This window comes from Anabrus simplex, chromosome 11 (genome assembly GCF_040414725.1).
Source record: "Anabrus simplex isolate iqAnaSimp1 chromosome 11, ASM4041472v1, whole genome shotgun sequence".
Taxonomy (NCBI): Eukaryota; Metazoa; Arthropoda; class Insecta; order Orthoptera; family Tettigoniidae; genus Anabrus; species Anabrus simplex.
The window spans coordinates 12,768,092-12,782,870 of record NC_090275.1 but is presented as its reverse complement, the minus strand read 5'-3'; the positions used below and the strand labels follow the sequence as shown (position 1 = coordinate 12,782,870).

The 14,779-nt window shown below is 37.9% G+C and overlaps 1 protein-coding gene across 6 annotated transcripts in view; it reads right to left on the bottom strand.

Moving 5' to 3' along the window:
• Nucleotides 1-2,380: 2,380 nt before the first annotated feature.
• The window catches only part of LOC136883485 (eukaryotic translation initiation factor 5), a 188,046-nt gene continuing 175,647 nt past the window's right edge, over nt 2,381-14,779 (bottom strand). For all 6 annotated transcript variants that reach the window (XM_068229687.1, XM_067155827.2, XM_067155826.2 and 3 more), the window contains 2 exons: nt 9,962-10,153; nt 2,381-3,581 (listed from right to left, as the gene is read on the bottom strand). In XM_068229687.1, coding sequence (XP_068085788.1) covers nt 3,474-3,581; nt 9,962-10,153 — 300 coding nt within the window. In that variant the 3' untranslated portion in view covers nt 2,381-3,473. The remainder of the gene's footprint in view (nt 3,582-9,961; nt 10,154-14,779) is intronic.

The following is a 14,779-nucleotide window of genomic DNA, read 5'->3' as shown; positions in this document are numbered from 1 at the left end:
AGACATGGAAAAGATACAGTCAGTGTTGGCTGGGTATTAGAAGTTATGAACACTGAATTCATGGTATCAGAGTTCTGCAAGTATTCATTGTCAATCTTCTAGACAGTTACTCTTGAACACATTTCACAAGTGACATACTGTTATGGAAAAATTGTAGCACAACTTCCTGGTGCAAACTACTGGATCATAACTGATAGTACTCTTGATTTAATGGACTTTGGATTTAACAGCAAATTCAACAAATACAGATAATGATTTCTTTCACAAAAAAATAATAGGACGGATAACAACCGATAGTGATAGGCATAGGCAGCGTTTTAGGGATATTCACGCAATTTTGTGCACATCCTTCAATGTTCACATGCATACACGAGCTTAGATTGGTAGTATTGTTAAGGATGCTCGCAAAAATGCACGTAGTGTTAAGGCTCTTGTTGAATAATTGTTGAACAGTTGAAGAAACATTTGAACACCATTTGTATCATTCCCGAACTGCATCGGCTTCTGCGGCGGAATTCGTCCCGCGCATTGTAGCCGAGCTCAAAGTCATGAATAAACCAAAATTTCTCGAGTTCCGAAGACTTTCCCAAATTTGAGGCCCGTGATCTTTTGTTGCTTGTATCCGCGACGTTTTGCTGCTGCATTTTACCTGTTCTCGTCAATGTTCTAGTTGTGATGGATCGCGGTGCTAAATAGTGTATATGTCACTTCAGTTAAAATAAAGGAAAGAGAGAAAAGGTACAACATACTTCAAAATGGCAGGATTTACATCAGGCAAAACAAAGCAAGAAAGAACAGAGTAAAATAAAGTTTGGTTTTTCCCAGTTCAAAATATGTTGGTGGAGAGACTAAGAATGCTGGCACATCAAGAGAAGCATTTAGAGGATCCACGACAGGAAAATATAATGATCTTAATAGGCTGTGCAATACCTTTGGGCTGAATAGAGATTTCATATATAACATCGCGATTACCATACTCGAGAAGTTCATCAAGAAAAATGTTTGACATGCCTCACTGGATTGCCTGCACGTAACATCATACGATATCCATTATTGCTGTCAAGGTACTTTCGGCGGTTGCAGGAAGATTGTACAATAAATAAATACCCGAGTTTAACCAATTAAAACTAAGAAACAAGGTTAGGTTTTAATTGTATCAATACAGATCTATACAATGAAGTTCGTAAATTGTACCAATTTAACCAATTAGTCATGGAATTATTAGAATGAAGGTATTTGAAGGTGGCACATGAGGTAAAAGTTCTGGTATGGCTATGGCTAGACAGGCACTTTTAAACGTAAAATAATTCAGAAAATATACACGTAGTGGTACGAAATATTACATGGCTAGATGCAGTTATTAAAAGAAAGTACCATAACACATGGCCAGATGCTTCTCTTGATGTGCCAGCATTCTTAGTCTCTCCACCAACATATTTTGAACTGGGAAAAACCAAACTTAATTTCACTCTGTTCTTTCTTGCTTTGTTTTGCCTGATGTAAATCCTGCCATTTTGAAGTATGTTGTACCTTTTCTCTCTTTCCTTTATTTTAACTGAAGTGACATATACACTATATTACCCTCAAGGTCAAAAAGCATACAATGGTTCACAGGCTGGTAAAGAACAACTATTAGCAGCTATGCACATGTTAAGTAACGTAGCGTATGGGGATAGCCAATTATCCAATGTATCCACCACTATGACCTGTTGTTTTGTCATCGTCTAACAACGAATAACAAAACAGCAGCCTTTGATGTGGTTAATCCTGTTGTGACTTTTCAAAATAATTTCTTTGAAAATTAACAAGGGTCTACACCGAGACCCTATAGCAAGGCAACTATGTTAAAAATTCATTGTGTAACCAGCATCATTTGGCATATACAGAACTGTTTTATTTAACATAAGAGTCTAGCTGGAGTAAACTGAATAAAAGTCCACTGGCATGTTCATTTCCATAAAAACTTAAATTTTAAAATGCCTGTCTAGATTTGAACAAAGATGCAGCATTTAATACTCTTAGTTACAGGAAAGCCAAAATATGTTTTAATTATGTTTATAGCATATTTTGGTTTTAAAATGCCTTCTAAAATGCAAGGTCATCTTATATGCGAGGCAAGGGAAACACGGTGCAGTTTTCAAGCCGTATCCACGGAAAAACAGAACACTAGGCTAGTGAAAGTATTTTATGTCAATACTTCTAAAATACAACATTTCACTGACTTCAGTTTTATGTACATCCTTCAGCTGCTAATAGTCCATTAAATCGAGAGTTTACTGTACGCACGTAAGTAACTGCAGAGTAAAATTAACACATTCAAGTCACAGTTACACAGTCAACATTTCCAGTTGAACAGTTCAAAGAGAAAGAAAGATGCACAAAGAGTAAAGCATAATCTTTATTTTACTTCAACCAACATTATTCATTACCTGCACAGTTTATTTCACTTCCAATATCATAAAAAAAGTAGCTCACCAGTGACAAAAACATCAATTAATACAACATGGAATGCACAGCACATAATTATCAATAAATAATCTGCAGGAACTTCTTCCAAATGCCATAAATTTCAACAGAGTAGTGACAAAAACTTCTCATTAAAATTAAAGACCATCTGATCTACAGAAACAACAGAAATTTTCACATTTTTAAATTTATTAGTTATGTATGTAGCCCCATCCCAGCTTCACTACTGCACGCCACTTGTTCAACAATATAGGATCCCAGATTTAAGAGTTAACACTTGCTGAACGGAATTCCAATTTCAATGCTGTGTAGAACAATTTCCCGAGTTCAGTCACAAGACAGATGGATGGACTATCATTTCCCCACTGACAGATAAAAAGTGCACACACAAAATTAACGATTCAAGAAACTGCCATAAACTGAGGAAGAATGAGCAATATTTTCATATTTAACAATGAAAATGCTGCCACTTGAAGATTTTCTTAAAGCATTGTGCAAAAGTCCTCTTCCTCAAGATAAATTTTTAAATGAAAAAGAAAAAAGGCCACACTTCCAAAGAGTTAACAGATTTTGAATCCAAGAACATGATCTCTATTTTTAAGCAGAGGAACAAGAAGAATGCCATTCCAAGAGATAACTACTTTAAAAGTGCTCTTGAACGTTGCAATGTCGTTGAAAATCATCACTTGGCATAATGATTTCCACACTCCAACCCCATTCGAACTTTGTTAACTACAATTGACTTACATTAGTTTTTTCTTTTGAACAATAGTTCTAACTAATAATAAAAAGAATATACTTTGACAATACCCAAGCAAATCAATTAAAAAGAAATCTATTCCCCAGTAAAATGAAGTGGGGAAACGGACTCCTAGAGAAGAACACTATTTCCTCCAACGTTGCAACGTGAATGAAAATGGAATGAATGTTATTTTATTCCTTCATAAGAAACAAAATATTATTCACACATAGTACAGAACATCCGTCATCGAGGGTTTGCCTGCTCTTTAGATAGCATCGATGTCCAGGTCGTCTTCCCCTTCCTCCTCTTCGTGCTTCACCACGGGTTGCTCCTTCAGTGGGGAGGTTCTGCTCATACGATCACTGTACTCAATCTGAAAACAGAACAATTGTTTGATCAGAACTACAGTTTAAAACCATGATACGGGCCACATTGATTACAGAAGTAACTTCATATTCAAAACATTTCTCCCGAAGTTCACAGTAATGACAATTATGCGGGTATTCAAGCTCCTCAGCGCGGCATTGGGCTCATTTGTTGGATTGACACGCCAGCAGCGAGTGTGCCGTTAAAGACACCACTACAAGCCTCCTTTGTAGGATAATGCAATGAAAGTGCACTAGTGGAGTTACGTACCTACACTCACTGCCACACTGGGCTTAAAACACTGGTAACTTCACAAATCTACAATAACCTCTAAAAATTAAGCACTAATTTTACTTTAATAATAAAATGGTTCTACAACAAGAATCAAGTCCTAAATGATGAAACTGAGAAGAATACTCCCCATTTTCCAATATCAGCTGATGAAAACATCTTTCTTAAATTTCACAAATTGAAGTTTCATGCAAAAAACTGCACGAAGCATAATATCATATAATCTCGAGTACCACCCGCACTGTTTTTTTTTTTTTTTTTGAAAATATCGCTTCCAAACCTAGGTGCGGATCTTTTTTAAAATTTTGGGAAATTTATCTTTCCGAATGCGCGTAAATCGGGCATCACCGCCGGCGCGGCTTGGCAACAATGATCTCTCCGCTCTCAGTATACGCTACTTCCGCGCTTGGCGCCAGTCTCGCAGACGTTCTCGGAGTATCAACATGAATTCCACAAAGCGTTTGCGATCTTTTACTGCGAGTGAGAAACTGAAAGTAGTTTGGGAAGCCGAAATTATTGGAAGTCATGCCACCGGAAGGAAATATGATATAACTCGTGTCTTCGCTATTGAAGAAAGAAGAAAAATGTGCTATTAACATGTAGTGGTGATCGTAGAGCTTTTCGTGGACCGAGTGTACAGTTTGCGGAAGTTGGAAAAAAAAAGTCATAAATATGACAGAAAGGCGAGAATTGGGATAGGGTGTGTCAACCGAAATGTGTCAGCTAAAGGCATTAGAGATCGCAAAGGAACTTTCAATGGAAGGGTTTAAGGCAAGCCGAGGATGCGCTTGTAATTTTTATAAAAGAAATGGGTTGAGCGTACAAAGGCGTACCTCAATTTCATAGTGACTTCTTGTTGCCTACGATGAGAAGTTATTGTCGTTTCAGCGTCACATAATTCGGTTGCGGAAGGAAAATGCATACGGTATTTGCAGATCAGACACCAGTCTACTTTGAAATGCCAGTGAACAGGACTGTGAATGATAAGGGTGCAAAAAGTGTTACCATTAGAACAGGTGGTAATGAAAAACAACTGTATACGGTAATGTTGTGTATTCTCGCCGATGGAACCAAATTGCCGCAGTGCATTGTTCTCAAGTGAAAGACGCTTCCTAAAAATCTACCCGCTGGTGTCATCGTCAGATCTCAGAACTCCGGCTGGATGGACAGTTCACTTGTGCAAGACTGGATAACGCGTGTCTGGCAACGTTGCCCTGGTGCATTATTGGGACAAAAGAGCTTATTGTTCTCGACAGTTACCGCAGCCACACAACAGACGCTGTGAAGAAACATATCAAGGATGGGAAAACCGATCTAGCAGTCATTCCGGGCGGGACGTCTATGCTACAGCCGCTGGATGTTTGCGTGAACAGTCCATTTAAGGCAGCCTTAAAACAGCTCTATATAGAATGGATGGCGGCTGATAATCACACACCGACGCCAACTGTTCGCATTCAGCGCCCGGAAGTTCAGCTGCTGTGTTTGTGGATTTTGACGGCATGGAATCATATCCCTGGAAACCTCGTACGGAAGAACTTCAGGAAATGTAGTATTTCTAACGCCTGTTGCTCACGGTAAAATTTTCTGTCAAATTTATTGTACAATAATTTAATTTTATGAAATTTCTGTTGCTCACAGTCAAATTCAAGTTTTATGAAACCTTTGATAAAACTTTTCATAAAATAGGACATGTTCTATTCCGTAAAATTAATTTTACGAAACGAACCAATCCGCGAAGCTGACATCACGATGATGCTGGCGCTACGTTGTGAGAAGATTGCGAAGCTCTATTGTAAACAAACACTTCTTTCTAAAATGGCAGGATCTGGGTGGACTAAGGAAGCTGCTAGTGATTTACTGACGAATACCAGAAATATCATTGTTTGTACGAAGTTAAAACGCCACTTTACCACAGCAGAAATGCAAGAAGAGCGGCATAAAACACAATCGCCGAATTCCTATATGAATACTGGTCTTCTAACCTCAACTAATTTTCGACCAAGGACAGCAATCCTCTATCTTCTTCTCTTCTTTTGATCCAATCCCGAGTCCAGCCTTTCCTGGCATTTCTTTTCTTCCTTTTTACCACTGTACAACATATAATTGCAGCTAAAGCAGCAAGTTTTGCTTTGTTTGTTGGAGCCATTCTCTCAAACACATTGTAAGTTGAACAGTTGATTCTTGGTTTATAAGTTTATCGATAGATAGCAGCACATACACATCTTAGTTCTAAAGTAAGTTCATAGATGGCCATCCTGATGTTTCCACGGATTTTATAAAATCATTTTACCGTGAGCAACACAACTTGTTTTCACCAAATTTTTATAAAAATAATTGTACAACAAATTTTACGAAACATTTTACTGTGAGCAATAGGCATAATGCTATGGATGGCAGCGATGACGATATTTTGTAGGAAGGTGATGGCGATGAAAGTTCCGAAATTGGTAATGATGATGACAATGAAGGAACTTGTTGGATATCGTTCTGGAAATGTTTGTTTACTTTTATTTGTATTTTCTAATCATCTGATGTGTGTTAGTAAAGATTGTAAATAATTTTGACTTCCCCCTTTTTAAACATTTTGTTCTTTCAAAATAAGGGTGCGGGTCTTATTCGGTGGTGGGTGGTACTCGAGATTATACGGTATTTAATTTTTCAGTCTCGATTACCATTAATTCATTTAGCCCGCCTGGTGGCCATGGTCGTTAACCCCTTAAGCGGGGAGCTCGGTACACACTAGCTCACTCTCAGGTGGGGAGCAATTTCCCCAATTGAAGAAAATATTTAATTACTTGATTAAAAACAATCTTAGACTAAAATGAATTATTGAAGGGCCAAAAGAGAAATATTTACTTGAATATAATGTATTTAATTGTTGAAAAAGTCTATTATTTTAGTTTTTCAATACTTTGTGCAAAAACGTACTAAGAGCTTTCACACTGTGAAATCGAGATTGCTTCTTCCTAAAAGCAAAGCTCTGGTTTTCGTTTATACAGTAACTTTCACCTGAATATTTTAGGCAGTTAACTATCAATCTCTGCCTGTAAATAAATGTTTCTCTATATGAAAATTGTAGATTTACAAAGTTTACATGTACTTAAAAGATGTACAATGGAATAAATTATAATACTCACGAAATTTTCTGTTATGTTGGTTAGCGCTTTCGAAAGATCAAGTTTATATAGCCTCCCTACAATTCATAAGTGACATAAACGAACTATATTACACTACAATACAGGTAATATTTACAGTATTTACAGTCTTCAGAGTGTTATGTCTTTTAGAGCTGTTCATTATATGATACACACGGGAGCAGGTCATGTTATATAACCTGTCTCGCCTTCGCATAATTTATATAATTCCATTCTGAAACGAGATTGTTTTTTTGTTATGTAAACTTTCCACCCTAGCCACCCTTTCCATAGCAAGAAGTTCTCATGAATTGACATTTTACCATCAGGGGTATAAGCTTCCGAAAAATTTTGCTAACAGGTGGTCAAATACTGGATTTATCTCGTACATTTTGGAAGGAAGTTGTACATTATTCACCTCATTCTCAGTGATATGCAAAAAGCTGTGGAGGAAAATCTAATAATAATAACGATAATGTTATTGGTTTCACGTCCCACTAACTACTTTTACGGTTTTCGGAGACACTGAGGTGCCGGAATTTAGTCCCACAGGAGTTTTTATGCACGCCAGTAAATCTACTGACAAGAAGCCGACTTATTTGAGCACCTTCAAATACCACTGGTATGAGCCAGAATCGAACCTGCCAAGTTGGGGCCAGGAGGCTGTCCAAGCCTCTCAATCTGGCGATAAAAAAATCTTTTCTGTCATCAACTCATAGAAAATAGGCATAGTGAACAAGTGATTGCGAGAAATAGTGTCCTAATTTAGGTTTCTGTACAAACCCCTGTGGCAACAGTATAGCCATAAGAAGCTTTATTTTGTCCTTATTTGTCCAGACACTGTCTTTAACTCTATTCCTTCCTTTCGTCTTACTAAACTGGGTTTTATGTGCGATTTCCTGCTCGGCATCTTTTGTCTGTTCAGCTATGTTCTGGCATACCTCGCCATAAAAAAAAAGGTAATTGAAATATCCATGTAATTTCCTGTCAGTTACGAATTCCCCTTCGGCAGAACTTACTTCAAATATATCACAATTTTCCCCACTAAATTCCAACACTTCGTTTATCATGGCCCGTAAATCATCTTCCTCTAACAGTGGGGGACGGTAATTCGTTATAGATATTTCAGCGGAAAAAAATGTAAGAAAAAGGATCGAATAGAACCCTGGTCTCAGCAGTTTGGACGAAAATCATGAAAAATGACTATTACGGATGCGTACGACAATAAAATGTGTAACTCGCGCTAAACACACACTCCAGTCGTGAAGGAAGAACTCAAGACTGGGGATAATAAATCAGGTCACAGCTCTAAAATGTCATCAGAGAGGTCTATTCAGTGTCATCATCTCTAGGAATCCCTTCTATAGCAATATTATTACATCCAAGGGACGATCAGGCAATGAGCTAAAGCTTCAGCGCGGAGCTATTAGGCCTTAGGTCGTTCTTGCCCAGACTCAGCTCTGTTCTTTATGTTGCAACTCGCGGATGACACATTGGTATTGGGAGAACATAGTTGGAAAAACACACATCAGAGGGCAGACTCATCCAGAATACGCTGCTGAAAAGAAAATAAACCTCTGCAGGCAGGCAACTGAGAAAAAAATATAATTTGAATCGGCGGATATATCCGCGTTCCTCACCGTGCAAGCGACTTGTAGCCGCGGATCTCGCCGCTTCGCCCACCGAACGCGTTAAGGCGTTGAAGTCTAAATGGTCTGAGACCGTGGTTAGCCGGTTCGAGTCCCGTTGGTCAAATATATTTTCACCATCAGAATGCTAGCTGGCAGGGTAGGGGAGGGGGTGGTATACAATTTCTAATCACTAGATTGTGTGCCGAAAGCCTGGATTGAATTTCAAACCTCTCCACAGTGCTCATATAGAGTGAGGGCACGATGCTGTTGATGGTGATTCGTCCGCCGGATGGGGACGTTAAGCCTTGAGCCTTGGTGTTATTCGACAGGAGTAGGCTAGGTTCGGGCACCAGGTTTCACCCTCCCACTTCCAACTATCATATATCACGTCATTCATTTCATAACTCCTTTGATGAGGTTGATGTCGGGAAGGACATCCGGTCATATAAACCCGCCACGACAAATTCTCTAAGGGGTTGGGTATGAGGTGAGATGAAACCTGACAAGGGTTGGACAGACGAACAAACAATTACCATTCATTCATTTATCGACATGGCCATCTCTGGGCCACGTTTACACGATCTACTTGCCCTACTGTTACACAGACTAATGGCCTTCTCTTTGAACTCTTGCCAGAGATCCTAGTCTTTGGCTTCTTCCTCAGAAATGTTCCGTGGTTTGGTCACTGGCTTTTTGGGTTTGTTCCTCATTCCTACAACTTTTTCCTAGATTAATATTAAATGTTCACGATTCATTGTAATCTAAACTGACGTAACATCTCCAAACTGTACCAAATGTACGCAACACGACCTAATAGGTTGAAAGTCTATTTCAATTTTTCCTAGATGTTATTCTGCCCTCCTTGACACCCACTTCTACTAGATCTTTTATGCACCTGTGTAAACCACCCAGGCTGCTTTTTCCACTTTTCTTGCAGCAGTAGTAGTAGTAGTAGTATTCTGTTGATCAACCTTTCTTGATTCAGTCCATAAAAGGCTAGTCTCCTTTACCTCATCAGTAATTTTTTCAATGGATCTAAAGAATTCCTGAGTAAATCTCCACCAGCAAATAGGTTTGACCCTTTGAGACTTCAGTTTTTAAGTCTTTGGAACTTTTCTGGCTGGAACACTACTTCCATAATAATTACAGTAATACAATTAACACAAGCTACTGAGTGCACGTTGAATACCAGTTTTGTGAAAAAGAACAATTAGTCAATAAACCAAAGGAATGTAAATAAGTTGTAGAATCATAAAGCAAGGCTAGGGATAAAAGGGACTCCCTCAAACCGAGATCTTGCAACAATGAAGGAAAACAATAATATAGCATACCTCTAGATCGTCTTCCTCATCCTCATCGTCACTATCGCTCTCCTCTTCTTCTGCCTCTCGCAGCCACTTGATGAAAGGTTCAGCCTTCTGGTGAATCTCCTGGCTAAGCTCACGGCTCACATACTTTTTGCTGATCTTATCAGCCCACTCGAGGATCACCTTCTCTTCCAGAATGTCAGTGTCATAGAATAGCTGCCAACACACAACAGATAGGTCAGTGTCAAAATTTGCAACAACAACAACAAATGTGAAGACTAGAGTCTAGGGCCAACATTCCCACATCTCCGGTCCCAATAAACAGGTTGTAACTGCTTTTTAGTTCAACTTACTACGGAGTATTGAAAGGTGGATCCTTCCCTATAATATTGTACATCATCTTATTCAACACTGAGGACGATTTGCCTATCTCGCCCAAGTTAAATCACCAAATTTCAGCCACACTACTTACACTTCGCTTTAAATCTATTTGGGTTGATCACCTGAAATTTCCACACGTTAGTTTTTCAGTTGCTATTGATTCAGGCAGCATTCACCAAAGACAGGTCCTGTGGCAATGAAGAGCTAGGACTAGAAAGGAAGCGACCATGACCTAATCAAGGCACAGGCTTGTTCCGACAGGTGTGAAAATGGGAAACCGTAGAAAACCACCTTCAGGGCTGCTGACAGTGGCGAGTGAACCCACTATCTCCCAAATAAAAATTTAACTACTACACAGCCCAAACTGCGCAACCAACTCTGTTTTCAGGGGGTTATTATTTACACTTTTGACTATAATAATGATTATTTCATCCTGATAGTATGTAACTGAGAAAAATGAAGCTCAAGTTTCTCAGTAAAATTTCTTACTAGCCTACAGACAATTTTCAGAACATTTTTGTCCCATAATCTGAATCATGTGCGTTGTCCTTGATTTTGCTTTTTTAATCTTCTCTTCATTAATGTAACCCTTTCACTCATCTCTTCTACCATTAACTCTGCCTCTATGCAATCTCACTGTTTCAGAATTGTCTGAGGTGTATCCTGGCTGGAATGTTTAGCTTATGCAGCACTTGTTCCGACCAATGTTGCTATCACTGACTGATATTTAATATCGGATTTACGTCCCACTAACTACTTGTACAGTTTTCGGAAATGCTGATATTTTGTCCTAGGGGAGTTCTTTTACATGCTGGTAAATCTACTGACACATGGCTGACATATATATCTGAGCACCTTTAGATACCACTGGACTGAGCCAAGATCGAACATGCCAACTTGGGCTGAATGATGTATAACATAGCCCTACCTGAAGAGTTTCAGCACCAATACACATCGTTTATGAATTCTTGACCTCGGAATATTATCAAACGTATCATAATCTATTAGTTTCATGTCCGTATTGATATTTGTTATTCACAAATATAAGGATAGGAAGCTTTCACCTAATAAATACTGTTTTGTCTTAATGTATAGGACTAGTTTCAACCTTTTTAGCAGTCATCCTCAGATGGTCATATATTCTAAAGTTAACATCACTAAATTCAATGAAGAGTGTCACATGATATGAATAAAAGTGTTATAGTATCAGTATTAGTAGCCTCCGTGGCTCAGACGGCAGCGCATCGTCCTCTCACCGCTGGATACCATGGTTCAAATCCCGGTCACTCCATGCAAGATTTGTGCTGGACAAAGCGGAGGTGGGACAGGTTTTTCTCCAGGTACTCCGGTTTTCCCTGTCATCTTTCATTCCAGCAACACTCTCCATTATCATTTCATAGCATGTATCATTCATTAATAATCACTTTAGGAGTGGCGACCCCATTGTACTAATAGCCTATATCTGCTTCATTCATTACATCCCTGACCTGGTCAATGACTGGAAAACAGGTTGTAGGTTTTCATTTCATTTTCAGTATTATAGTTTCTTCCCCATGGCTTTAAAACAATCGTTGAGTTAAATGATCTGAATATGAGACTTAAATTCTATTTTATACATGGATAAGATATACAGTATTTGGTGAAAATACATTGTTCTTGAGCTTAGAATGTACTTGCAGTCCACACTAAAACTTCATAGCTGAGTTGTAAGATAACATGTTACAATATTTTAACGAAAATAGTTAGCAAAAAACTCAGGAAAAAACGTCGAAAGATTAATAACCCACATTATAATTTTACATAAATTCAACTGAGTATCTACATAATGTTTCCCAGCATAGATATAAACTTTAATGTGGATTGTATGAATGCCATGGAACAATTCTAAACTGAAGAATATGGTACCTGATAGATTGAGATTTATTTACATGTAGATTGATTAAGTTTTATATCGCAAGTATAAAAATACGAGAACAACATATGAACTTTCCTATGTAATCACAAAGGTTTTATCAACTCAGCTCTGAAGTTTTATTGTGGACAGCAAGTACACAGTGAACATTCTAAGCTCAAGAACATTGTATTTTAACCAAATATATCTTATCCATGTATAAAATAGTAGAATTTAAGTCTCATATTCATGTCATTTAACTATTGTTCTAGTTATGAAGAAAAAACTGTAATATTGATACTATAACACTCGTATCATGCGACACTCGTCATTGAATTTAGTGATGTTTTAATTATATGTTACGTTAACTTTAGAATATATGACCAGCTGAGGATGACCTCTAAGAAGGTCGAAACCGGTTATGTACAGTAATAAGACAAAATAAAATACTGATTAGGTGGAAGCTTCCTAGCCTTATATTTGTGAATATTATCAAACGTCTCAGTCACAAGCTGAGCTTTTCCATAGAGGCATTTATTTTTAAAGATCACGGTGTGTTAACTTCTTGGAAACCGACCTTATGGTTACCAGCACGAAGAGCATTCTTTGCAAAGCAGTATAGTAGTATATTAAAAATGCAACTATAGTCTAAAAGCCTGGAAGAAAATGCTAGTTGTGAAAACTTGCTCTAACTGCTCTACTGAACTGTTACGGGAACAGGTTTTCTTAAGGTTTGTTCCAACAGAAATCCAGAGCGTGTTCTGAATTCATGCACTTCCAAATAAATTCACAACCAGCTTGGAACGAATTCTATAGGTTCTCGGTCATGATACGGGATTGAGAGTTCTGGACACTCATTACTTTCAACTAACGAAGTCATCGACCATCCTTTATTATGTGTCTTGTAACGTAATTTGAAGAAAACTCTGTTTATGTTCAGAACTGCCATTTTTGTGTCCCAACAAAAATTACAAAGATTATAAATACAGAACAACTGAATAGAGAACACAATGAAGACAAATTTGACCATTTTTTTGTCCTAAATTGTCCGTATTGACTATGACAATAAGACTCATAAGCCCCTCTATCTAAGCTAGAGACCTGCATTGCACCATAACTAGCTCTGGCTCAGATAGTTCTTTGAAAAAATAATTAGTGCATGCATGCAATGTGTGCTTGCTTGGGTACAGCCTAACAAATTTGTTCCTTTGCACTATTATCAGATTAGCAGACCGATGCTATTTGCAAAATCCAACTGAATAATTGCTGAAGGCTATGGTTGATGATCCTCACTACATACACAGGGAAATGTGATACCTAAATAATGGATCATTATCTCCTACATACACCATCGTTGTACACTGTTACACCTTTTAACATTGTCTGCAAGCCTCTACGAATCAACGAAGTGCTACCATAGTAGTCCTTTTGTAACCTAGCTTCTTTTAGTTGTACACCGCTTAAAATTTGGTCTTCCTTTACGTCTCTTAGTTGGTTAAGAAATTGTTTTCAATGTTATTTTGGAATATGTTCGCTGATAATGGTGAGCCCACAGTTCGACTGTTGAATTTTGTCTAATGCATAAATGCTTCAGTTTAAGGTTTTTCTTGTAAGGTTAAACACAATTTTCCACACAAAAAAAAACATTAAAATCTGTATGAAACAGCATTCAGTTGTTTATAAAAAAAATTTGCCGATGTCTTCCAACAGTGGCTCTCTCATTAGCATGGTATTTTCCAATTTCAATAGTCTGAACATGCATATTCAGTTTCATTCTTAAAAATTGTAATAGCATCACTCCCAAGGCTTGTGGCAATGGTTTCCACTCTCTTACTTAAAACGGCGTCACTTAACCTAGGTTTACAACGCACGTATTATGAAAACCTATTTGAGGCTACCTGTAGAGTAATAGTAACATCCATATATATATAAAATATGAGTTTTGACTCTACAGTGCCCAGACTTTGGAAAGAATGGTACTTCTGTATCGGTCATGTCCATAGTAACAAGGAAATGCACATTTTACTTCTCAATTATTTTTTTTGTCTGTCTGTCTGCTGCGTACCGAGTATAACAGCCTGACTGAACATTGGCGGGAAACAGCTGGGGGAGTTAGAAAACTTTCTTCTTTAGCATGTCATTCCTCTGGTTCATACATTTTCTGATACCATACTGCTGGTATGTAACACACTGGTTCATCATAGTATTCCAACTATTCGATATGACGCGCTGTTTTGAATGAGCAGCGTGCACACTTAAGACAGAGGCTCACTTAGTAGTAGTAGTATGACCTTTTCTAGAATTACAATTTAGGCCTATTCTAAATTGTAGCACAACAATACACTAAATAACTCAAAATTCAACCCTGAAAAGAGCAGTTTCTTAAAAAAAGCTTCTTCCTCTTCATTTTTATTAAATTCTACATTCATTTTATTCCAAACTAGCTGACGTACCCGTGCTTCGCTACAGGATTCTCAGAAAGACTGAACTTGTGGTTTTCTTAACTTAATTCCACATACATCATTACAAAAAAGTCAGTAGGACAGTAGCTATTGAAAGCAATGTTATCA